The 24,327-nt window shown below is 48.7% G+C and overlaps 1 protein-coding gene across 3 annotated transcripts in view; it reads right to left on the bottom strand.

The window, feature by feature from the left end:
- LOC118989120 (solute carrier family 23 member 1-like) overlaps positions 1-24,327 on the bottom strand; it is a 55,503-nt gene that overhangs the window by 11,383 nt on the left and 19,793 nt on the right. For 2 of the 3 annotated variants that reach the window (XM_037049145.1, XM_037049146.1), the window contains exons 3-5: positions 17,921-18,064; positions 12,901-13,058; positions 7,183-7,342 (exon numbers count right to left, since the gene is read on the bottom strand). In XM_037049145.1, coding sequence (XP_036905040.1) covers positions 7,183-7,342; positions 12,901-13,058; positions 17,921-18,064 — 462 coding nt within the window. The remainder of the gene's footprint in view (positions 1-7,182; positions 7,343-12,900; positions 13,059-17,920; positions 18,065-24,327) is intronic. The other variant, XM_037049148.1, reaches the window with a different exon arrangement.

Below are 24,327 nucleotides of genomic sequence, written 5' to 3'. Positions count from 1 at the left end.
GTGGGTAAGGGCATCCCTACCGCTCCTATATTCATATCATTTTTATTTGTGGTCGGTATGGTAACATGCAGGTGAGCTGCTGACCTTCAGCAGTTTCAAGACTTGAGAGGTGTGTGGACACACATAACTCAGTGGAACATGGAAAATCTACCTTAAATTCCAGGAGGCTGGCTCAGCAAGTAAACTCAATCCATCAATCCATTAATAAAATGAGACTGAGCCCTGGCTGGTGTGACTCAGTGGATTGAGCACCAGCTTGTGAACCAGAGGGTCGCTGGTTCGATTCCCAGTCAGGGCACATGCCTGGGCTGCAGGCCAGGTCCCCAGTAAGGGGTGTGTGAGAGGCAACCGCACATTGATGTTTCTCTCCCTCTCTTTCTCCCTCCCTTCCTCTCTCTCTAAAAATAAATAAATTAATTAATTAATTAAAAAAATAAAGTAGAATGAGGTTGAAACTTGTTAGAGCCTTCTGTTGTTTGTAGCACTGGTGAAAAGTAGTGGACCAGCAGATGGAGCTAAAGTACCAGAGGTCGGACTCCGGGCTGCGGCTCAGGGTGAGGAACACTTGGAGGCGAAGTGGAAAGAAAAATGAGTCTCCTGCCTTAGACCCCGGCAAGAGGAAACCCTGCCCTGGGCCTGTGTTTCAGAGCGGGGGTGGCAAACTTGGTCTGTGAAAGGCAGGATGGTAAACCCTTCAGGTTTTGTCGGCCATAGGAGGTTTCTGTGACATATTCTTTTTTTATAAACAGCCTTATAAAATGTAAAAGTGTGTGTGGGTAGTTAAAAAAATTTTTTTAAACAGAAAACTGTACTTGAATAAGAATTAAATAAAAAATTTAAAAAAATTTTTTTAAAGCAAACATACGGACCACAGGCTGGATTTGGTTCAAGAGCCATAGTTTGCTGACTTCGGCTTTAGAGGACTCCATATATCACACCCTGAAATCAACAGTAAGTGTATTGGAGAAGACATAGGCGTTGCTCAGCGCAGGGACAGCATGACCTGTGTCCCTAAATGTCCTCTCTCATCACTAATATGGCTCAAGCCCCTGGGGAACTGCTTGCCATGACTCGTGCTCACTGTCCTCAAAACACAGGTAAGGGCTTCTGAGTGTGGCGGAGGTTTGTGCCGCTGTGGTGTCGGAAACACACACACTTCATTTGTGGCTGGTATCGTACGTAACATACCAGTGATCTGCTGACCATCAGCAGTTTCCAGACTCAGGGAGTCTTGGAGCAGCCCAAGTCATTAGGTAGGAGAAGAGACAAATTAACTCGCCAGATCTTGCTTGTGGGTAGTATGAAGGCAAGAGATGTGTGCGAAAGGAATTACAGTCCCCGAGAGGTCTGGAAAGGGAAATCCTGCCCCTGGCATCTGGCAGGGCGGGGTGAGCAAATCCTGCTTCTTGTTCTTTGCTTAGTTTTGATTTGAATGTATTAAACTCAAGTATAGGCTCGCTAGGGGCAGCAGAAACAAACAACAGCAAAACACAAACACAAACCCAACAAACAAAGCCCCCCCCCCAAACCTCGTGTGGTCTGTGGTTCATTCTGTTGATGAGATAGTAAAGCGAGGCTTCACTGACGAAGAACAACCCGATTTGGAAAATCACACGGCAACACACAGCCTTCTGAGACTGGACAATCAACCAGGCAAAACCCCAGCGCCCACCAGCTGGACAAGCGCCCACCAGCTGGACAAGCGCCCTTTATAGGGCTCTCTTGGTCTGGAACCACATGGACCTGTTCTTTAGAGATCAGAGAGCCGTGTTAACAACCCAGGGCTCACCCTGAGATTTGTAAAAAAAAGTCTGAGGACTCAGTTGGATCACCGAAGTGCACCACATCCGGGTAATCAGAGCACAGGCACCTGCAAAAGGGCTGTTTTTTCCAAGGGAAGAAGAACGGCAGGAGGTTCTGGTTGAAATTCACTAGCTGTTTGGCTCAGGTCGACTGGCTGTGTCCTTACAAGCACTGCGCCCCCCGCCCCGCCCCCGCCCCCCCCCCCCTGCAGTTATCAGGAGGGCGGATGGTGAGGCCCCACACTGCAGGAGGGCTGGCCGGCCGGTTCAAAGCCAGGTGCGTCAGTCCTGTCTGGGGGCTGTCTGTCCTGTGGCTTTGGCCTGGGGCAGCTGCTCCATCACCCTCCCTTTAGAAGGTCGTTACTCACGAGTCTGCCACTGGGCACTGTTTGGAATTAGGCTGCTAGCAAATGGCACCCAAAACTCTAACCTCCGAGATCCCATATCTTGAGTGATGTCAGAAAGACATTCGAATAAGAAAGAAGATGGTCATTTGCTGATTCAAGAAAAATAGTTATAGTCAGGGAAAGAAAAGGCAATTGCGCAGGAAGAATGCATAGGGTCTCCCCTCTCCTGGGGCAGGTGCTGCAACCCAAGATAATCAAACTGCAGCAACAGAAACTTGGGTCCCNAACCAGGCAAAACCCCAGCGCCCACCAGCTGGACAAGCGCCCACCAGCTGGACAAGCGCCCTTTATAGGGCTCTCTTGGTCTGGAACCACATGGACCTGTTCTTTAGAGATCAGAGAGCCCTGTTAACAACCCAGGGCTCACCCTGAGATTTGTAAAAAAAAGTCTGAGGACTCAGTTGGATCACCGAAGTGCACCACATCCGGGTAATCAGAGCACAGGCACCTGCAAAAGAGCTGTTTTTTCCAATGGAAGAAGAATGGCAGGAGGTTCTGGTTGAAATTCACTAGCTGTTTGGCTCAGGCGGACTGGCTGTGTCCTTACAAGCACTGCGCCCCCCCCCCCCCTGCAGTTATCAGGAGGGCGGATGGTGAGGCCCCACACTGCAGGAGGGCCGGCCGGTTCAAAGCCAGGTGCGTCAGCCCTGTCTGGGGGCTGTCTGTCCTGTGGCTTTGGCCTGGGGCAGCTGCTCCATCACCCTCCCTTTAGAAGGTCCTTACTCAAGAGTCTGCCACTGGGCACTGTTTGGAATTAGGCTGCTAGCAAATGGCACCCAAAACTCTAACCTCCGAGATCCCATATCTTGAGTGATGTCAGAAAGACATTTGAATAAGGAAGAAGATGGTCATTTGCTGATTCAAGGAAAATAGTTATAGTCAGGGAAAGAAAAGGCAATTGCGCAGGAAGAATGCATTGGGTCTCCCCTCTCCTGGGGCAGGTGCTGCAACCCAAGATAATCAAACTGCAGCAACAGAAACTTGGGTCCCACTGCGGTCTTTGAATTCAGAAAGCCCTGCATGGAGCTTTGCTACAGGTGCTGCAGAGAAAGTGTGAGCCTGGAAGAACATGACCTGTAAACAGAAGGGCCTTGGGGGGAGAAGTAAGGCAAGTCTGAATGCAGCCAGCGGACGGAGCTACCCGGGATGCAGCGGACGGCGCCTACAAACGCACCCAGAATTATTTCTATGTAACCACACAGGTTCTCGGGCTGTGGCCAGCAGACCAGCAGTGGGATCGAAATTTCACGTTTTGTGGGACAGGATTTTTCAGTCGCATCTCAAACACCAATGGCTCATGTCGATGCCCTTCTGTTTCAAAAGAGGAGGGAAGTGCGACTTTCAGTGTGGTCACTGAGGCCCAAGAGATGACACCTTGGGCCACAAGGCATGCACACACAGGCTCACAAACAACGGAACCCCATATCCATCTGAAGTCACTGCTGTTGCCAAAGTCAGGGGCACATGCGCCCTTGGTGGGCGAATGTGAGGGTCAGGGGCCCATCACGGAGCCTGCAGGCTGCCTGCGCCGGATATTTCACAGAGCATGGGGGGGTGTTGAGTATTTTAAAAACTGGTATCCACGGTGGTTCTGGTTGGAGCTCTGCCCATTCTGCAAGTGAAGCCCTGACCCAGATTGCTATTCTAGCAAGACTGGAAGCACAGACAGCCCACAAACGTGAGTATCAACTTATAAAACTCAAGGGCCACCTTCCGCAGCACAAACAGGGCAGGAGTGAACCAAGAAACACAATATCAAGTGATCTTTTCACATTTCACATAATTTCCTAAAAGCAGTGAAATTATGGAAAAATTAGGATGTGTGCCTGGAACCACAAATGTGGGTGCCGAGGGCACAGGGGGCTGGCTTTCCTGGGGAGGAGGTGGCAAGGTCACGCTAAATGTGAGGGACAGGGAAGCGAGTCACCTGGGGAGCCATTTCTAAAGAACAGGCTGAGAAATGAGAGGGATGTAGAGACACTGTTTTCCTGGGTCCAGGGATTTATCTGTGTTCCCTGAGATAGGAATAATAGAAATCAATTGCACTGGACTTACTGGAATTCTGATGCTATTTATGGGCCAGATTGGGAAGTGTGGTGTTTGCAGGATGTATCCTACCCGGTGGAGAGGATCCAGTGACAATATACTTATTAAATCATTTGAAAGCACGTTGGCGAAGGTCACACAGCAGGGCTCAACAGTGTCCCTTCTGCTGCCCACTACCTGCAGGATGGTCGAGAAGGACTCAGAACCCTGCCTTCTAACAGGAGCAAGGGAACAGGCTGAGAAGGGAGTCCAGAGGGGGAAACAGAAGAAGCCACCTGACAAATTACTTTACTAAATGATGCTACTTGTTCCCTTTATGCTGAAAATAAGTTGAGCTCTAGCCAGTGTGGAGCATTGTCCCATAAACCAAAAGGCTGTGGATTCAATTCTCGGTCAGGACACATGCCTGGGTTGTAGGTTTGGTCCCCAGTCGGGGCATGTGTGGGAAGCAACTGATCCATGTTTCTCTCTCAAATTGCTGTTTCTCTCCCTCTCTCCCTTCCTCCCTTCCCTTCTGCCTAAAATCAATCAGCATGTCCTCAGGTTAGGGTTAAAACAATAAAAAACGTTAAAAGGTAAAACAAGTTGAAAACAATAAGACTATTTCTTAGCAATATTTCTAGATACATCTTCAGTCTGAGATGAAGGACGGTAGTGCCAGGGTTGTCCTACTAAACGGAAAGTCATCACATGCAGCTGGACCCAGCTGCAAGCCCAAGGAGGAGTGAACACCGGGAGTGTTGCTGGCACATCAGGGCACACTTACACATAATTAAGACGGGTCACGGACTAATTGAGTTCATAGGGGAGAAAAAGTAAAACTAAAGCAATATCCTTGAGCATACAGTAGTAGTAATAGGCACTGAAATGTTTTGTTGATTCTGTTCCTTCTCATTGGTCACATATGGGGGAGAATAGGGCTCTTGTACCATGTCCCCTCCTCTGACTCTCCTCCTCCTGTATGTTTCACCTACAGGGACTGAGACCATCATTGCAGCCACAAGGCCGTTAGGACCCTGAACATGGACCGGGACGGGCTGCAGGATGGACCCCCGCTGGTCCAGGGCTTGCTAGCTTGGCTCCTGGGGATGTCTCGGGAGCAGACCCTGCTCTGAGTCCAGCAGTGTCCTTGGCCCGGTTCTAGTGAGCCCAGGGAAGGCAGTGCCAAAGGCAGGTCTGAACACACCCTGCGCTGGAACTCCATCGCCGGGCGGTGCTTGGGAAAATCTGTGCCTGCTCTGGAGGAGGTGGCTTGTGGCCTGGCCCCAGGCCTAGGCGTTAAGGCCGATGGGGAGGGAGGTTGTTGGGCTTCCTAGGGATCTCGAGTGACCTGTACTCTCTCATATAGGGCCCCACCCACAAGCCACCTTTGCCCCTTCAACCCCCGTATCAGGGAGGATTGTGAAGTCTACTTTTTCTCGGAAAGTGGCTGAACTATCTGGAGAGAACCCGGAGTGTGCTGACTTTCTTATCTGCTGATTAGATAAGCCAACCCAGAGCAAGGCAAACTTCAGAGTCGATGGTGGGGGGAGAAAAAGAACCACAAAAAACAAATGGAATTATCTTCTGGAGAAAGGGCCCTTTGGAGGACAGGCTACCCCTGCTAGGAACCCATCTGTATGAGTGCACCAGCTGGTGTTGTTGTGAGAGGCTGCGTTCGGCATCAGTGAGTTTTTTTGAAGGTTCTTCCAACCTGTTTGCCCATTTCATGATGGGTGATTTACAACCACACTGTGCTGAGTTTTCAGCAGTTTTTGACCACAAATGGCATGACCCCCATGCCCCACCCTCCCTATTCACCAGTCTCTACCTGAGCAACTTTTGTTTCCCTGGATGAAAAAAGCCCACAAAGGGAAACGTTTTGCTGATGTCAAAGAGGTGGAACCAAAAAAATGGCAGAAGCACTAAAAGGCATCCATGTCGATGAGTTCAAAAACTGTTTTGAGCAGTGGGGGAAAAAGTCTCCATAGGTCTATTTCATCAAATGGAGAGGACTTGAAGGTGACTGAAGTTTAAACATGTAAGAATAAATACACTATTTTTATCAATAAATTCCAGGGGTTTTTGAGTCCCCTCTCATACATTAAGGCCACCAGTTCCTTGCCTCTGATAATACAACTGGATTAAGGGTCAGGTTTCACAGCAGATAAGCGAAGGGGCCCAATGGCCCAGGTGGGCAGACTAAGCAGACAGCGCCCACTACTAGAGTGGTACTGAGCCAGGGTGGTACTGAGCCAGGGTGGTACTGAGCCAGGCCTGGTCCTGCCCTTCAGTTTCCTCTTAATCAAAGCCTGCTGTGGGTACAGGCAACATTGCACTTGTGCATCTGCGAAAAACTTGTAGCAGGATGTCTGGAAAACTCTAAGAGCTCAGTTACTACCACAATCTGCTCCTATTATCATCTCCACCATCACCATCATCGTTGTCGTCATCGTCATCATCCTCAACGCTGTGACACATCTCTTCGTCTCTTTGCAGTCCTAGCACTTAGCACCACACTTGGCATCAGCAACAACCCTTGATGACTTAACTTGAAACCTCTCTGCCCCCTGGGACTGGCAAGGAACATGCCCACACTCTTCCTTCCTTGAAAGATGGGAATATTTCCAAGCAAACCTAACGTTCCCTCCATCTTTTCCACCCTGGCAGCCCCAGTCTGTCTCCTGCTCATCACCCTGCACAGTAACTCCCTGAAACCCACCCCCCCTTTTACTTACTTGTCGGAGTACTTTTGCCTCACCCTCCCACCCAGTTCTGCACATCGACGCACTGCTTTATCTGCAGCAGTGTCTTGACACCCAGGATCCTGCCCAGAGGTGAGCTGGACAATGAATGTCGAACAAGTGAATCAACACAGTAGCCCCCACCGCCCGTGCTGAGTAGCCCTCCACTCCACACATGCACTCGCCCCCCCTCGTGTCCGTTACCTCTCGGATCCTCTTCTGCCATTCCTCCGTGAATTCTGGAGAGCTGGTGTTCACCTGGCTGGCATTGAGGGTCCACTCGGGACACTTCCAGGCGGGAAGAGAGAGCATGGCCAGGGAGGGTGCCAGAAACGCAAATGTCCCTCCCTGGAGAATGGGCAGCCTGGAGGAGGGGAAGACTACAGTTACCCACACAGTGCTTCAGCACTGGTCTGTCACCAGCCTCAACTAGGGGCCTCTTAATCCCAAGTCCTAGCTGGGTTTAGGAGCAGCACAGGATACCTGCTGTTCTCAGTACACATGGAGTTCCTGTGAAGCCTCCACTCAGACCCTCCAGCCCTGCCAACCTTTGGACAGGCAGAAGAGGTGGGCAGGTGAAAGGCCAGCAGACCTAACCCCTGTCTGGGAGATGCCAGCCCAGGAGCAGACAGGCCCTGGGGAATAACTCGGAGACAGCACAGAGCTCAGCAAACTTGCTTCGTGGGGGCCATGGTCTGCCGCGTCTCAGCAGACCTTCCCCAGGCCCCGAGACCAAGGCACAGCTCACAAGGGGTACAAGCTCTGGCCAACAGGTGAGGGCACAGCCTGACACCCGGGTTGCCACAATCCTGCGCATCTCCAGAAATGAACCTCAGTCCCAGGCCTCCACCTGTAGGCTCCTTTTTATCACACGGACAGAATGGGTTTGAGGTCAGTGAGCAGGGTGTGCTCTCTGCCCACCGGCCCTCCTCCTCCCCCTGGTCAGCACATCACTCTGGCTTCCGTGAGGTCATCTGGCTGCTCTCAGGGACCTGTCTTCCCTCCGAGGTGCACACGCCTGATAAGTCCCCCTCCAGCGATCTTACCGTGGAGGCACACCTAGTCTGCCTGCCGTGGACCTTCCAACGTGGGGGCGGGGAGGGGACCAAGGGACCTGGGTACGTGGTTGTGTTGGACACCGTGGAGCACACCAAGTTCAGATACTTTATTTTTTTTAAGACAATACTAGAGGGGCGTTTTGAACTCAAGATTTCCTGAAGACACCTGAAAGAGCTATTTCTGGAGAATGACTGAACACGTTTTGTGAAAGCGGGGTATGAAGTTTATGGAAGAGTTTCGCTGTCTCAGTGGCCCCTTAGCCCGGCCAAGCGTTGGAATCAGCGTTGGACCTGGTTCCCTCGTGGTGACAGCGGGCGGTGCAGGAGGGCGCCCAGGCACGGGGAGGGCAGAAAGCACTGCGTGGTCCTGCCGAGCCGCTGGTGTTGAGGACAACTGATCTAGCTTCGCAAATCTAGACCCATAGGTCTCCAAAGGGGGGATGGACTACACAGCACATGCAAAGCAGGAGCATGCGGGTGGTGGGAGGGAAGGTGCAAATAACGCGTTTTAACTTAAAAACTCTGAGTCTAAGTCTCCTGGCAGAACAGAAAACACGCGAACTTATCACCAAATCCCCTTCGAGCTTTTAAAATATTTAGATCTCTGTATGTGGGTATAACCAAAGAGTACAGAATAAGAGAACTTTTGGGGAGCGCTCTAACTTCATTCATTCAACAAATGTTTTTGGAGGACCTTCCAGGCGGCAGGCAGTAGGTGCCGTGGTACTGGGGACACCATGTGAGTGAGACCAAGATCCCACTTATATTCTCATCACACATTTCTCGGTGGGCCCTTGTTCGAGCGAACCAACCCCCTGCAGTGCCTTGCTCTTGGGGGTTGTTTTAAACACCTTGCAGCTCTGTGTACACACCCTCCTGGCACTGGCCCAACACCGCTGCCGCCACCGTTTCTGATTCCCCGGTTCCGTGAAGGCAGGGAATGGTTACTCACTCCCATCCCTCTGGTGCTGAGCCTGGGGCCACAGAACACCGGCCAACATTGGATTTCATCATTTTATTTTTTTAAAGTTTCCTAGGCATGTAGTGAAGCTCTAATAAATGTGAATTTGCATTTCATTAGCTGTGACATACGTGGACTCATTCGTGGTATTTTATGTCTGTTTTTCCTTGTGTATAAGCTGTCTATTGCTCACTGTATAGAATTTGCATACTGCCAGATGCAGGAATTCTTATGATCATGAGGTTGATTTTCATTAAAAAAAATTTTTATTGTATGCAAAAATTTATCCCCAATTGAGACATTTTTAAGGGAGTATTTAAAAATTTGCAAGTAGATAAGCACTTTTCTAATCTGTTCATGCTATAGTCTTTTGAGATAACTTTACATGTTTAGAATAATGCGATATATGGACTGGCTGCCTTTTTGTAATGGCTAAATACCTTTCATGTTCGAGATGAAGTTCACTATGTATTTGTTTCAGTGTTTTATCATGTCCTGCCTTTAGGTTCACAAAATGTATCAGTAAGCTCTTCATTACGCTGTTCTCAGACCTTCCAACTCTGCTTTCCATTCTTTCCTCTCCACCCCCCACCCCATTTTGTTAGGCTTCCTCATTTCTTTCTCATAACTTCTTGTCAGTACTCTTTAAATAGATAGAAAGGTAGATACTTAGATGATAGACAGACAGATGTATTTTTGCATTTCTAATTTTTCTTTTATGCACTTTCCTGGTACGTGTGTGGGATGCACCTGAGAGACAGCCCAGCCCAAACCCTGTACCTCATTGTGTCTGGGGCGGGGGATTTGGAAGAAACCTGAGCTCACAGAGGTGGCATGAGAAGAAGGAAGAAGGAAGACGGGGAATAACCTGCCACAGATGCAGACACCAGGCTTCCAGTCCTCTCCAGAGAACGGGAGAATTCAAGCCTTGTTATCTCTCCCAGAAATGGCTTGAGAAGAAAGGGTGCTGGAAAGTGCCTGTGTTTGACTCCCTCAAAAAGCCTGCACTGGGAAGGAGCATTCGAGCCTCAATGCTGTTTACAGCCAGCCCGTCCTGGGGACGATGCACCAGCCCCGTGCCAGTCTGCGTCTGCCTGGCTTGATTCAGACAACTGATGGAGAATAAATGGATATGACCTTTTCCCATCAAGTCGTTTTCTCATAAGACAGGCCTGTTAGAGAGTCGGTCAAAATCAGGCTTGCAGTCAGGGCCCTCCCTTGCTTGGCTCCTTCTAATGTCCAAGGAGGGGCCAATGTGCTCACGAACCACACGCTGTTGTAAAATTTGCAAAAGTAAAAGGTTTCCACCAAACTGGCTACCACTACTGTCTCTTTCCACTGCCACCACCCTAACTCCACGCCTCTCATCCAATGGCACTTTTAGGACCAGGGGGAGGGGAAGGTGAGCCCGCATAAACTTAGTTTGAATGTAGTGGGCCATATTCGTGTGGGTGAGAACACTAAACTACCCATGAATAGTTACTTTCTGGCTAGCTATCTCGGTGTGATCACAGTGCCAGCCCACTCTACCTCATGACACGAACGTGCAGGACCAGAGGTCACAATGTGTGACCACAGATGATCTAAATGTGTCCTGTAGCCCCTGGCGCTGGACGTGTGTGATTGGCGGATGGGAAACAAGGTTTGCAACGTGTGAAGCCAGAACCAAGTCGGTGGAAAAACTTGACAATATGCTCCCTTGCCAGAGAAGGGTTGGTTCTCCTTGATATGCAGGGGAAAGTGGAAGTTTTCTCCTATCAGGAATACCCTTAACAAGGCAGCAAGTGCAAGTATCAGGGCAGCGTGCATTTAAACTGTTTTCACAGGAATCACGTACAATAGAATTTATCAGAGTGCTCGTGTCTGAAGAACAGAAATCGACCTCATGCTCCGGTCTGTGTGTGAGGCATGCTAACACGCGCCCCCTCTCAGTAACAACAAGCCAATCTGGGCCAGCCGATGCCTGGGGAATAACGGCGTAATCTTTCCTTCTCGCTGTAAAACGAGGCGGTCATCAAAGGGCATGCAATCACAAAATGTGGCGGGGACAGTCTTATAGTGAACTGTGGGAAAACAAAATAATAAAAGGTAGCAGGCTGTGTTGAGGAATCTGTGGCATTTGTGAGGTTGACCTCCTTTTTAAACATTTTGTAATGCGTTGTGATTTTCCTTTTTAGTCTACGTGAACGTTCTCCTTTTTGGGTGCATGATCTTTGTGTTCATGATTTGGTGTCCTTTTTCTTAACGAGGACACCCAAGCCTGTATACTCTTCAGGTGGTCCTCGGACTAGCTGCTAAATCAGTGTTAAAGGATGAAGACACGGGACCAGCTGATTCACTAGGAAAAGCCCAGAGGACCTGTAGGGAGGCATTTCTCAGGAAGATGGTAACTGGTAACCGGATGGAGCAGGTTCTTGGGATTCAGGGGGACCAGGGGGTGGAGGGAGAGGATGTGAAGAGACATGTGGCAACCAGGGGGAGGAAGCTCCAAAGACACATTTTCCAGGCTTCCTTCCCAGCTCTGTCCAGGTCAGCCCCATAGCAACAGGACTGCATTATACTCAGGCTGAGCTGAGTCATTATACCAATGATTATCTCAATGCCACTGTGAGGGAGCAGGGGACATATCATCATTTGCCTGCTTTGACAGGTGCCAGAGCACAGCTCTGGTTCAGCGAATGTCTATTGCCTTGTTTACTCAGAACAGAATTCATCTTTCCTGCTTCAAATCCCATCCTTCCTGAATGGGAGTTGCCGAGTTTGCTCCCATGGTAAGTCCAGGGCTGGGCATTTGCCTTAAACTGTGCCAATCAGAGCTCTTCGCTGGGATTTTACAATGTGAGGCCAGGCAGAGCAGTAGGGGGTCACTGCCAGTGGCCCTGTCCACAGCCCGAGCAGGAAGCCTGTCTGCGAGAACGGGCCCTGGTGGGGTGATTAAGAGACAGCCCTGCCCTCATCTAGAAAAGGGGAGCTCCCACACTTAGCCCGACGTTCTAGGGGGCCTCGCTCTGGTCTCCTCCAGGGAGGTGTCTGCAGGGCCAAGGAGACATGCCCCCCTCAGTCCATGTGCCCTTCCTCTTGGAGTCCTAAGAATTCTCTGCCCAAACGGCTCGGAGCCTCTTCCAGACCCTGCCTGGGTCCCTTTCCCAGGTGTGTCCGGCTGAAGGCAGATGATGGGGACATGTGTACACATCTTAGGCCTGAAGGATGGCCGGGAGCAGCTGTTTGGGGAACCTGGTGGGAGGGCAGGGGTGTATGGATGGAACTTCGAGGTGTAGCTTGGTGTGTCCACGTTCACGCATGCAAGACCATTTGTGATCTGGAGCAGAGCTTGGGGAGGGAAGAGAAGGGGGAACACTGGGGGCTGTCCCCCACCCCTGGGATCCAAAGTAGAACTTCAAGGAGTCAGAGAATTCTAAACTCAAACCTGGCCTCCCAGGTAAGATGATCAGAACATATTTTATTTAAGAGTTTGTACGCTTGGCTTATAACTCTCCAGCTCTTAGACACGGAGAGTGTGGGTCTCCATTCGTACTCCTAGCCTGGGTCACGCCAATATTAGGGGCATGTCTGAGATGCAGAGAAAGCCCCAGTGGCAGCTGAGCCCCTGGTTTAACATGTTCCTGATGTGTGATGCACCCTGCCTTTCTCTTGGCTTCATCTTCTAAGTACATAAAGTACAATCTTGCCTAAGCTAATCTGGATCCATGTTACTCGAATGAAGATTCCTAGTTAATACAGACAGTAAGTGGTGGAGCTAAGACTCAAACCCAGGCTCTGACTCCTAGCCCTGTGCTCCCTCTATCATGCTCCACCAGCTTCCTAACCTTATCTCTGGCCAGAATCCAAGCACCCCTGGTTGACAGATAAAAGTCAGAATCCACCCTGAGGTGTTGTACCTACCTGACTCCTAAAAACACTTGCAGGAGAGTGCAGATGCCGGAGACGAAGAAAATGGTGCTGATGAGGTAGCTCTGGGTGAGGGGGTCATGCTGCAGACACAGGCCCTTGGCCAGGATGAGCGGCACTGCCACGAGCCCCCCCAGGGCTGTGAGGAAGTGCTGTGGGCAGAGGACAGTAAACAGGCAGGTACACGCATGCTGTGGTTGCCAGCTCCACCTCCATCCCCAGTTCTGCTGCCAGAGGCCAGACCTCCACCTCTGGTCTCAGAGGAGGCTGTTGGTTACTGACAGGCAGAGGTCCAAGCAAGCGGTGGGAACTAGGAAGTCCTGGCAACAAGAAGCAGGGGACTAGCCAGATGGTCTGGGGTTGAAGGGTAGGACTCTAGTGCCCAAAACTGATGTCCTGGGTAAGAAACGAAGGCAGGAACACAGCACAGGAGGACACAACAGGAACCAAGGAGAGAGCTTTAAGAACAAGGTGCCCTGGCTGGCATAGCCCAGTGGACTGAGCAGGGGCCTGCGAACCAAAAGGTCGCCAGTTTGATTCCCAGTCAGCGCACATGCCTGGGTTGCAGGCCGTACCCCAGTATGGGGTACGTGAGAGGCAGCCATACATTGATGGTTCCCTCCTCCTCTTTCTCCCTTATTCCCCCTCTCTCTAAAAATAAATAAATAAAATCTGTACAAGGAAAAAAAAGAAATAAAATCAGAAATTAAAGAAGAGCCATTACAATGGATACAAAGGGATAAAAAGTATCATAAGACACAAATTGGACAACCTAAAAGAAATGGATAAATTTCTAGAAACATACAACTGACCAAGACTGAATTATGAAGAAACAGAAAACCTGAACAAACCAATAGGTGAGACATTGAATCAGTAATCAAAAATCTTCCAACAAGAAAAGCTCAGGACCAGATATTTTCACTGGTGAATTCTACCAAACATTTAAAGAAGAATGAACACCAGTTCTTTTCAAACTCTTCCAAAAAAACTGAAAAGGAGGAAACACTCCCAAACTCATTTTATGAGGCCAGCATATAACCCTGACACCAAAGCCAGATAAGGACAATGCAAGAAACGAAAACCATAGGCCAATATCCTTGATGAATATAGATGCAAAAATTCTCAGCAAAATACTAGCAAATGGAATTGAGCGGTACATTCAAAGGGTAATATTGAATCCTATGCATTCAACGTGGAAACAACTGTTGAAGATGGTAAAACCTCAAGGCAAGATCAACAATGAAGACAAACAGGAAGTTCTTGACAAGCGCAGTGAAATCATCACTGGTTTGCTAAGAACCACACTGCAGAAAAGGAAGAATCTGAACATCAGCAGAAAGAGCTGGAAAAAGCCTGCAGCCTCATCATCGCCAAGCTGTAGCAGAGTGCGGGAGGCATGCCGGAGGAAGGCTTGGGTCTTCCCTGGGTGAGGGGCGGGGACTCTTCATCTGGTGGTACCTCTGCTGGGCCCACGGTCAGAGGCTGACTAAGCCAGCCTGGAGCAGAGATTTAGCATTATTCCATGCAAAATATTAAAGGACCCAAATTTGGAACAAATTCCACGGCAGTCTTAAAAGTCAAGCTGTTGCATAGTTAAATAACTTGGCATTCTCGATACCTGAATATAGACTGTGGGAACAGGGAAAGGAAATAGTGCACTCCATGAGCACTGTATTGTGAAGTGAAAAATGCGATGTCTTTAATAAAACTATCTAAAATTGGCACCAAGAAAAAAAGGATCATGCACCATGACCAAGTGGGATTTATCCCTGGAATGAAAGGATTGTTCAACATGACAAATCAATAAATGTGATATACTACATTAATAAAATAAAGGCTAAAATTCCATGATGATCTCAATAGATGCAGAAAAGCATTTGATAAAATTCAACATCCTATCATGATAAAATATCTATGTTATCCATTTTATTGGCTCATAATATTGTAAAAATAGTGTGACATTTGTTCTTCTTATTTTATAGAAAAAAATTGTAGGGAACCACTCTATGTGTCGTGGGAATGTATCTCAGCCTCCACGTGGAAAACCAGTGGGGAGTGAGTGGCATGCAGGACCACACTCACAGAGAGGTTTTCCCGTGGGTAATCAGGCCTGCATTGTGCCTAGACTGCTATGAGACTTGCTTTTGCTAAAACTCCCTCACCCTGAATTGAGGCAGAAAGTGCTTACTGTTGCTTCCTAAAGTCTGTGCTAAACCTCCCAAGTATGGAGTGTGACTGGATCAACCACTTTTCCCCTTGGTCTGCAACATCCTTCTCTTTGAAGTAATTAGCAGCATTCTTTCCTTTGTTATGTGTAAAAGGTAATACCCTGCAGTGAACCTGTGCATGGTAAATGAGGACCACCCTCCATGTAATGTACCCAGAAAAGCAGGGACAGGCAGACCCAGACCCTGGACAGGCAGGGACCAGGGGCTCTCTGGCCCTCTGGCCCTCTCTGTCTCAGAGAGTGGCCATGCCGTCCCTTTTTCTCCACAGGACTTCTGCTGTCCATGTGTATTTGCTCTCAAGCAGCCACAACACACACGGATCCTGCTGGCCAGGATCTGCCACACAGAATGTATATCTCTTCCCCAGTATTCCACATGGAACCATTTGTAAAATTAAAAGAAACACATCTATGAGATTAGAAAATTCGTGCTATAAAAAAATTGCAAAATAAAAAGTGAAAGTTGAAAGATATCCCCCTTTTCCTAGTTCCTCATTCAAAGGTTAAGTAACTTTACTAGTTTCTTGTGAATCCTTCAAAACATACAAAATTATTACATATACTTATTTCTATCATCCTCTTTTTTGTTTGTTTTTAACACAAAAAAGATCACACTGCACATGGTTATTTACTTAGCTTTTTTTGCTTACTATCTCTTGGAGAACATTCCCTAACTTCAGAGTAAATATATATTTCTGTTTTTAACAGCTGCATAAAAAAGTGATTCATTCGGTTTTATCCAAATTTACTTAACTGGTTCCCAATGATGGATATTTTGGTTGATTCTAGGGTTTTGTTTGTTGTATGATTTTTAATTTACTATTATCAATAATGCTATAAGAACATCTTTTATTTATCTTTTCAACATGTCCTCATAGAAATTCTTAAGCACTGGGGCCTGGGTTAAAGGGAGGAGGTCTGTCCAGAAAAAGTCCAGTCATTGTTAATATAACAAGAATAGTTTGCATGACATCAATGTAACCTGGCAGCCCAGGAGAGTGGAGTGGAATGCGCATGTGTGAACAAGGACGACTTCACTGTACTAGTCAGTGGGGGCAGTAGACACTGCTGAGTGAGCGTGTGGACTCTGTGGCCATCACATTCACGACAACCGAGTACAACAAATCTGCATCAAATTTTGCATTAATTTTGAACATTCCTCCACTGTATTCAGAAGATACAGAAAACTACAACTATGGGCAATTGGTGATTGGCAGCTTCATCATGACAATACACCCACCCACTCATGCATCACAGCTCATGCAGAGTTCTTTGGTGAAACATCAAATCACCCAGGTGACTCAGGCTCCCTACAGCCCAGATTTAGTGCCCAGCGACTTCTTTCTTTTTTTCAAAATTAAAATCAGCTTTGAAAGGGAAGAGATTTCAGACTGCCGATGAGATTCAGGAAAATACAACGGGGCAGCTGATGGCAACTGGGAGAACTGTGTGAGGTCCCAAGGTGCCTACCCTGAAGGGGACTGAGGCCTCATTGTCCTATGTACATGGTTTCTTGTACTCTTCTTCAAGAAATGTCTATTTTTCATATTACATGGCTGAATACCTTCTGAATACCTTCTGTATGTGTTTTACTTGCTGATAGAAATCACCAAAATGTCATCTAGAAAGGCTGCACCAAATAACTGTCCAACAAAAGTGTTTGAGAGTGCATTTTCCCCCACATTTCCCAAGCATTGATTACCAAACTGTTTAGTTGTTGCCAATCAAAGAAATCAACGTTAGTATCTATAAAAAAAATGCCCCAGTCAGTATCTTTAGTGTAACCTATCAGCTGAGCAAGAGAGAGGCCTTCCTGATTCCTTCTATCACCCCAAACTCCTAGACAGAGACCCCAGAAGCCTTGAGTTCCGCTGGAGGGACACTATTCCACATGGAAGACGAGAGTAGCCACAACTGCGGTGTAGATATTGAGCAATTTGACTGGGAGGCGTGTATTGGTGCAGCTTTTGAAGCAGAGCCTCTNCAGCTTCATCATGACAATACACCCACCCACTCATGCATCACAGCTCATGCAGAGTTCTTTGGTGAAACATCAAATCACCCAGGTGACTCAGGCTCCCTACAGCCCAGATTTAGTGCCCAGCGACTTCTTTCTTTTTTTCAAAATTAAAATCAGCTTTGAAAGGGAAGAGATTTCAGACTGCCGATGAGATTCAGGAAAATACAACGGGGCAGCTGATGGCAACTGGGAGAACTGTGTGAGGTCCCAAGGTGCCTACCCTGAAGGGGACTGAGGCCTCATTGTCCTATGTACATGGTTTCTTGTACTCTTCTTCAAGAAATGTCTATTTTTCATATTACATGGCTGAATACCTTCTGAATACCTTCTGTATGTGTTTTACTTGCTGATAGAAATCACCAAAATGTCATCTAGAAAGGCTGCACCAAATAACTGTCCAACAAAAGTGTTTGAGAGTGCATTTTCCCCCACATTTCCCAAGCATTGATTACCAAACTGTTTAGTTGTTGCCAATCAAAGAAATCAACGTTAGTATCTATAAAAAAAATGCCCCAGTCAGTATCTTTAGTGTAACCTATCAGCTGAGCAAGAGAGAGGCCTTCCTGATTCCTTCTATTACCCCAAACTCCTAGACAGAGACCCCAGAAGCCTTGAGTTCCGCTGGAGGGACACTATTCCACATGGAAGACGAGAGTAGCCACAACTGAGGTGTAGATATTGAGCAATTTGACTGGGAGGCGTGTATTGGTGCAGCTTTTGAAGCAGAGCCTCTTTGGACCCAATGCTTGCTGGCGTCTTGGCATTACCTGGATCCCCAAGAAGATGCAGAGATACCATGGTGGGATGTCCAAGATGCCATAGGCCAGGCGGCTGCTGCTGGGACTCTCGCGCTGGTCCTCCTTCTTCCTCCCTTGGCCAGCATCGTGGACGATGAGAACGCCTTCACCCCTCTGCTTGGAACAAGAGAAGGACACATCTGGGCATTTCAAAAAGAATCAAGCGGACTTCCTGATTTCAACTGCGCACATGGACATCCTTTCAGAGGCAACAGGGCATGAGACAAGGATGACTGCTGGCCAGCTGGGGATTTCTGTCTGGGTCCAGACTCAAAAGACCGATGGTTTTTGGTGTGACGCCTCTGCAGCAGGGCCTCCCTGCAAAGTCTGGACACACCCAAGAGGAGTGGATGCCGTGCCCAAAGCCCTGGCAGAGAAGAAGCTTTGTGCAGGAGAGGATGGGAGTCAACGCCAAGGTCAGAAATTGGGCAGGTTTTCCTCCCAGCCAATCAGGAAGAGGGGGATCCTGGTCCCAGAGCGGTGTAGCTGCCCCCCAGGCCCTGTGTTGACATCTGCCAAAACCTTCGTGACAGCATGTTGATTACGATGGACAGCTCCTTATCCATCTCTTCTTCCGGGCTGTGAGTTCCTAGAATGCATTGATGTGCTTCCCTCATCTCTGTTGTTCCAGTGGTCCTTGTGCCCAGTGTAGACTGAATGAATGGTGAGGGATGGATGTTACATACAAACATGAATGAGTGCAGTGCCTACAGGCTGCTCTGGGGGCGACAGCCAACTTGCATTCCTTGCACTGGTTTCACCAAAATTACCTATGAATTCTAAATATTCCCCTCCAAATGACTGTACAACTTAACCAACCTTGAGCAAATTACTAATATTTCTAAGCCTCAAATTTCTGATTTATAAAACAGAAATGTCATTTACACCTACTTTATAGCTAGTGGAGAACATTAAATGAAAGCCTGAAGAAATGGGGAGATTTGGGTCAGAGGATGCAAGCAGACACTATAAGATGAATAAGTTCTGGGGATCTAACACACCACACAGTGATTATCGCTAATAACACTGTGTTATAAACTTAAAAGTTGCTAAGAGAGCAGATAAATGCTCTCACCACAGAAAGGAAATGGTAATGATGTGACGTGACGCAAGTGTTAGCCAATTTTCAGTTGGTGGTCATTGTGCAATATATGTGTACCAAGTTAACGCCCTGCACACCTTCAACTTACACAGTGTTATGTGTCAATTACATCTCAATGAAGTGGAGGCCAAAAGGGACCAGGAAGCACATGGTCCTATGCCTGGCATAGGGTGTTGCCCAATAATGGGTTCCTAGAATGCATTGATGTGCCTCCCTGGCATTGTAATTATTACCTGTTATAATTACAAAGAGCTTCTGGTCTCACGTTTTGAAGGCTTTAAACGTGTGCCTAGGGCTGATGTCCGAGCATGTAGCTGGGGGTGACAGGAGCAGGAGAACAATGTCCCTGGTGTGGCCAGGAGGTGGCAAGGCCACCAGCATACAAGTCAGGCAACTCTAGCTGATGTGCCCCAGCGGGGTCCTGGGTCCTGGGTCCTGGTTGGACCGCAGAGCACATGGTCTGCACAGTGGCACAGCCAGCGCTGCCCTGGGGCATTGCAGCCCTCTCAATGGGGAAAGCTCTCCCTGGAGAAAGTTCCAGACAGAGCTTCCACACCCACCGCTGTGCCTAAGCACCCTTTACCTCAGCACTGTCTCAAAAAATGACTTCTGAACCAGGGCTGCATTATGAGCCTCGTGGGCTCTGCACAATTTTACTCTATGTGCCCCTTCTTCCATAAAAAATGCATATATTTTCTGACTACATGTGTATAAAGACAAATTTATTATTATATATTAAAACATTTTCCCAAAGGATCGCAGTTCGATTCCCAGTCAGGGCACATGCCTGGGTTGCAGGCCAGTTCCCAGCAGGGGACACAGGAGAGGCAACCACACATTGGTATTTCTCTCCCTCTCTCCTTCCCTTCCCTTCTAAAGATAAATAAATAAAATCTTAAAGAAAAACATTTTCTTTACTATAAACGTTCCATTTTTTATTATGATTTTCAAAGAAATGAAACCATTTTTATGGGGACCCTGAAAGCACTATGGGCCCTGGCACTGTGACTGCCTTCCACAGGAGTGGGAGGAGGGGGTGGAGAGGGGATTACTGTTTGTTAGAAGTGAGGAGAGGCAAGAAAGCTGTCAGATCCAGAACTGGATGGCTGTCCTCTACCACCTTCAGGATGTCACTGGTCCCTAGGGAACTGTATTCCAAGATAGAGGTTCTCACCCTCAGCACCACTGACATTTTGGGCAGGATATTCCTTTGTTGTGGTGTGTGTGACTGTGCATGGGGGTGGAGCTGTTGTGTGCACTGCAGGGTGTTAAGCAGGACTGTGGTGAGGCTTGCTGACGGTGGGTTGGCCAATCTACGCAGCACAGCTCTGCACAGTCATTTGTTCCTGGGATCCTGAAGAGCACTTACTCACCAATCTAACATGTATGTCCTGAAACATAGATGTAAGATTTTTGCTTCTGCTCACCTATTTAGTGATGGCTGGAAGCATGCATCGCTCACCTACTCCAGGAAGCCTCCCCTGATTTCCCCCCATCCTGGCCTCAGCCTAGACTAGGTCTCCCCTCCCCTGGGGCTCCTACAAAACCATGGCCCCAACATGCCTCACTGTAATCATGTTTATTTGTCCAAGAGACCGTAAAGTCCCATAACGTCTTTATCTCTAGCGTATAGTTAGCGCTCATATAACTATCTGTTGACTGATGAAGTAAATGAATGAACGTATACGTTCATGACTATTGAGCATTTTTCTCATTGATTTTTAAAAAAATTCCTAATTGGTTGGACCTCTTCTGGAACATCATGCTTATCCTATTTAGATTCCCGAAAACAAGGATGCTGCTTGGCACTTGGGTGGCACACGAGGTTGTTTTTGCCTAAGGAGGTCAAAGTCACACTGAAGTCAGACAAGAGGGTGCTGGAGGGAACTCGGGGCCCCGGACCACTTTTGCTGAGGTTCCTGTGGAGGTTGGGAGGATTCAGTGAAGGAAACAAAGGTTAAACACAGGCTGAGAAAAAGAGGAGAGGACGAAGGAAAGAGGGACTGAGGGATCGTTTGGGTTGGTCGGTCCATTCCAGGAACGTTACAGAGCAATCAAGCGCACCGTTTGAAGTTGGGCAGATGTCTCTCGGTGTCCTGCTCAGAGCTCATAGGTGCATCACCACGCCTCCCCCAGCCTCTGTCTCCCCATCTAAATCTGGGGTGGTGCAAGGATGTCTGCAGACCCCAGTGAGCACAGAGCCTGTGGTACCCAGCGTGCACCTGTGCACGAATTCACAGGGCCGAGGCTGGGACAGCTGCGTGTGTTCTGCCAGGAGCTCACTCCCAGCTTCCCCAGGATCTCTCCAAGCTCCCACGAAGGCAAGGGAGAAGCAAATATGGGTGGGAGGGGGAACTCCTAGCCCTTCTTGTCTTTTTTCCTAGTAAGAGCCAATGACTCAAAGACTGTTCTCAGCATGGTGAGCTCCGAATATTCTGTCTGGGTATCGACTTGGACCCTCTGAAGGTTATGAAAACCACTTCTACCTCTGCTTTAAAAGTGTCTGGGAAACTGACCTTGCGTGAGGTCCAAATTTAAAAAAAAAATTATAACGTGGATCTGGGGGAAACATGTCCTCCTGGAGAACCACTGGTTCTTCCTGTCTGCTAAGAGTCTGTGACTTCTCTGAAGCCCCTTGGCCAAGGCCGCTGAAAACACAGGGCCCGATCAAAGGGACTCTTCTGGTAAAGCACCTCGCCTGGCTTACACACACAGATGGGAGAGGTGCAGATCATGGCTGCAGGGTCCTGTGGGGCCCAGAGGGATTGCTGGAGCACTAAAGACCTGCACAGACACAAGCGGCACCCCAGAGACATTGCAGAGCAGGGCTTCCCAGGCGGGTAGGAGAAGCGCCATCTCAGAGTCTGTCCCATTCTGCGGGGCACCTTCAACCCTGGGGTGGGGAAGCCCCTGCAGGGAGAAGCCGGTGCACGTGACTTGCCGCGGGAGGAGGAAGCTTGCAAGCCCGCTTCCGGAGGAAGAACAAAGTCTTTTTTTGTTGTTGTTTTTACTTTGCCATGGTACATCTGTATATATTTTTAGTAGCTTTCTTGGTAATTTTTAAAATTTAATTGTTGTTCAAGTGCAGTTTTCTGTCTTTTACTCCCATCCCAGCCCTCCCCACCTCCCTCCCATTTCCACCCCTGCCCCTAGTTTTTGTCCATGTGTTCTTTGTACTTGTTCCTGTAAACCCTTCCCTTTTCCCCCTGAAATTCCCTTCCCTCTCCCCTCTAGTCCCTGTCAGCCTGTTCTCTATCTCATTGTCTTTGATTATATTCTGCTTGTTTGTTTGTTTGTTTGTTTTGTCGTTTAGGTTCCTGTTAAAGGTGAGATCCTATGGTATTTACAATAGCCAAGTGCTGGAAGCAACCTAGGTNTCCCCACCTCCCTCCCATTTCCACCCCTGCCCCTAGTTTTTGTCCATGTGTTCTTTGTACTTGTTCCTGTAAACCCTTCCCTTTTCCTCCTGAAATTCCCTTCCCTCTCCCCTCTAGTCCCTGTCAGCCTGTTCTCTATCTCATTGTCTTTGGTTATATTCTGCTTGTTTGTTTGTTTGTTTGTTTTGTCGTTTAGGTTCCTGTTAAAGGTGAGATCCTATGGTATTTACAATAGCCAAGTGCTGGAAGCAACCTAGGTGCCCATCAGTAAATGAATGGATCCAAAAACCACGGCACATTTACACAGTGGAATTCTATGCAGCAGAAAGAAAGAAGGAAGAACAAAGTCTTAATGAAGCACCCCTGTTTCAGGAAGAGGGGCTGCACCCTTTCCTGTGGGAGGTGACTTTGCCAACTCAGCATGTGGGCTTGACGGAAAGAGGCAGTCTGGTAAGCCTTGCTGTTGGTCCTGCTTTGCATTTTACAAGCAGCTTCCAGTGCAGCCTCTCTTTTGATTCTCACCACCGCCTTATCACCCCCGATTCACAGATGTGAAGACTGAGGCTCTGGGAGGCTTGTCCAAGGTCCCGTTGTAAATGGGAGCACAGCGCCCTCCTCTTTTCGTGCCTAGGGCCATTGCCTGTAGTTTTGTCCCTTGAGCACAATGGGACAGCCCTCCAGCTCCCTGGTGCAGACAAGCAGAGCAGAAGACTGGTGCGGGGACAGCCGCAGTGGGAATGGGTGGAGTTCTCGGGGGCAGTTGGATCCCTTGCCCTTTGCCGCGCCATCCGTACCCTACACAGCCTTTCATCCCCCACCCAACCCCAGCGAGGTTCATTTCCTAACGCTCCCATTCGCCTGCCTCTAGCCAATGGGATTGCCCCGTTCTCTCCAAGGGCGGCCTCCATGATCCTGCTTCAGTGCCTTTGCTCACCCTGTGCTCCGGCTGGACTCGCGCCCCTGCTCCCCAGAGCTCACTGTCTCCTCCTCCATCGCCTCTCCTGATGTCCCACCCCTGTACGACTCTCCTCCCTCGCACTCCCAGCCCCTCTTGTCCCCCTGTTACATCATTAACCAGTTTCTCCCTTGTATGAGAAAGATTTCTGGGTCCCCCCCTTTTCTCTAGCTAGGCCGTAAGCTTTCAGGGTCGGAAAGCTATCTTCCCTGGGTTTACATCCCTAGACGCTTGGAGCAGAGCGACAGGCACATGGAAACCAAAAGCATTCCAGGGGAGTGACTTCTCCCTCTGGGTGCTGACACTGAGGTTTTGAGGAAAATGAAGAGAAGATGGGCCACTGAACAGGAGATGGGTATGTGCCCTGTTCATTCCACACTCCAACTGGCCTCAGGAGAGTCCAAAATGTAGAAAACATCACAGCCTTCAGAAACGGGGTCTTCAACTTATTTCCCAAGATTTGTTTTGTTTTGTTTTGTTTTGTTTAGCTTCCATGAAGTAGCAACAGAAATTATTCGGAGGAGAAAGGAGGAGAGTTCCCTCAGGTGTCTGCCTCACCCCAACGATTTTCCAGGGGGAAGCCAGGGCCTCCTCTCTCTCAGAGGCGGACCAGCAGTGACCAGTGTCTAGCAGACTGGCTCCAGGGGACAGCTCTAGAGCCCAGTCCAGATTCGTGGGTAGCACCCATCCCAAAGACACCTGGGCTGGACCTCATTGGGCCTGCAGCCCCGGCCTGGTGTGGAGGGACGGTCTCTTTCCACCTGTGGGGGGCAGTGGCAAGACCAGAGGGTGTCCACTCAGGTCCTGCTGCTACTTTCAAGTGGCCAAAGTAGGTTGGAGAGGTCCTAGGGCCAGGGCTCAAGGACTAGTCAGACAAGCCTTCAGCTGGGTTACCCTGGCTTTCCTTCTCTGGGCCTCAGGCTCCCCATCTATAACATGGGAG

This window comes from Sturnira hondurensis, unplaced genomic scaffold, assembly GCF_014824575.4.
Source record: "Sturnira hondurensis isolate 20B ecotype Veracruz unplaced genomic scaffold, ASM1482457v3 Scaffold0006437, whole genome shotgun sequence".
Lineage (NCBI taxonomy): Eukaryota > Metazoa > Chordata > Mammalia > Chiroptera > Phyllostomidae > Sturnira > Sturnira hondurensis.
The sequence above is the reverse complement of the archived record's forward strand: the minus strand, read 5'-3'. Positions and strand labels throughout refer to the sequence as shown.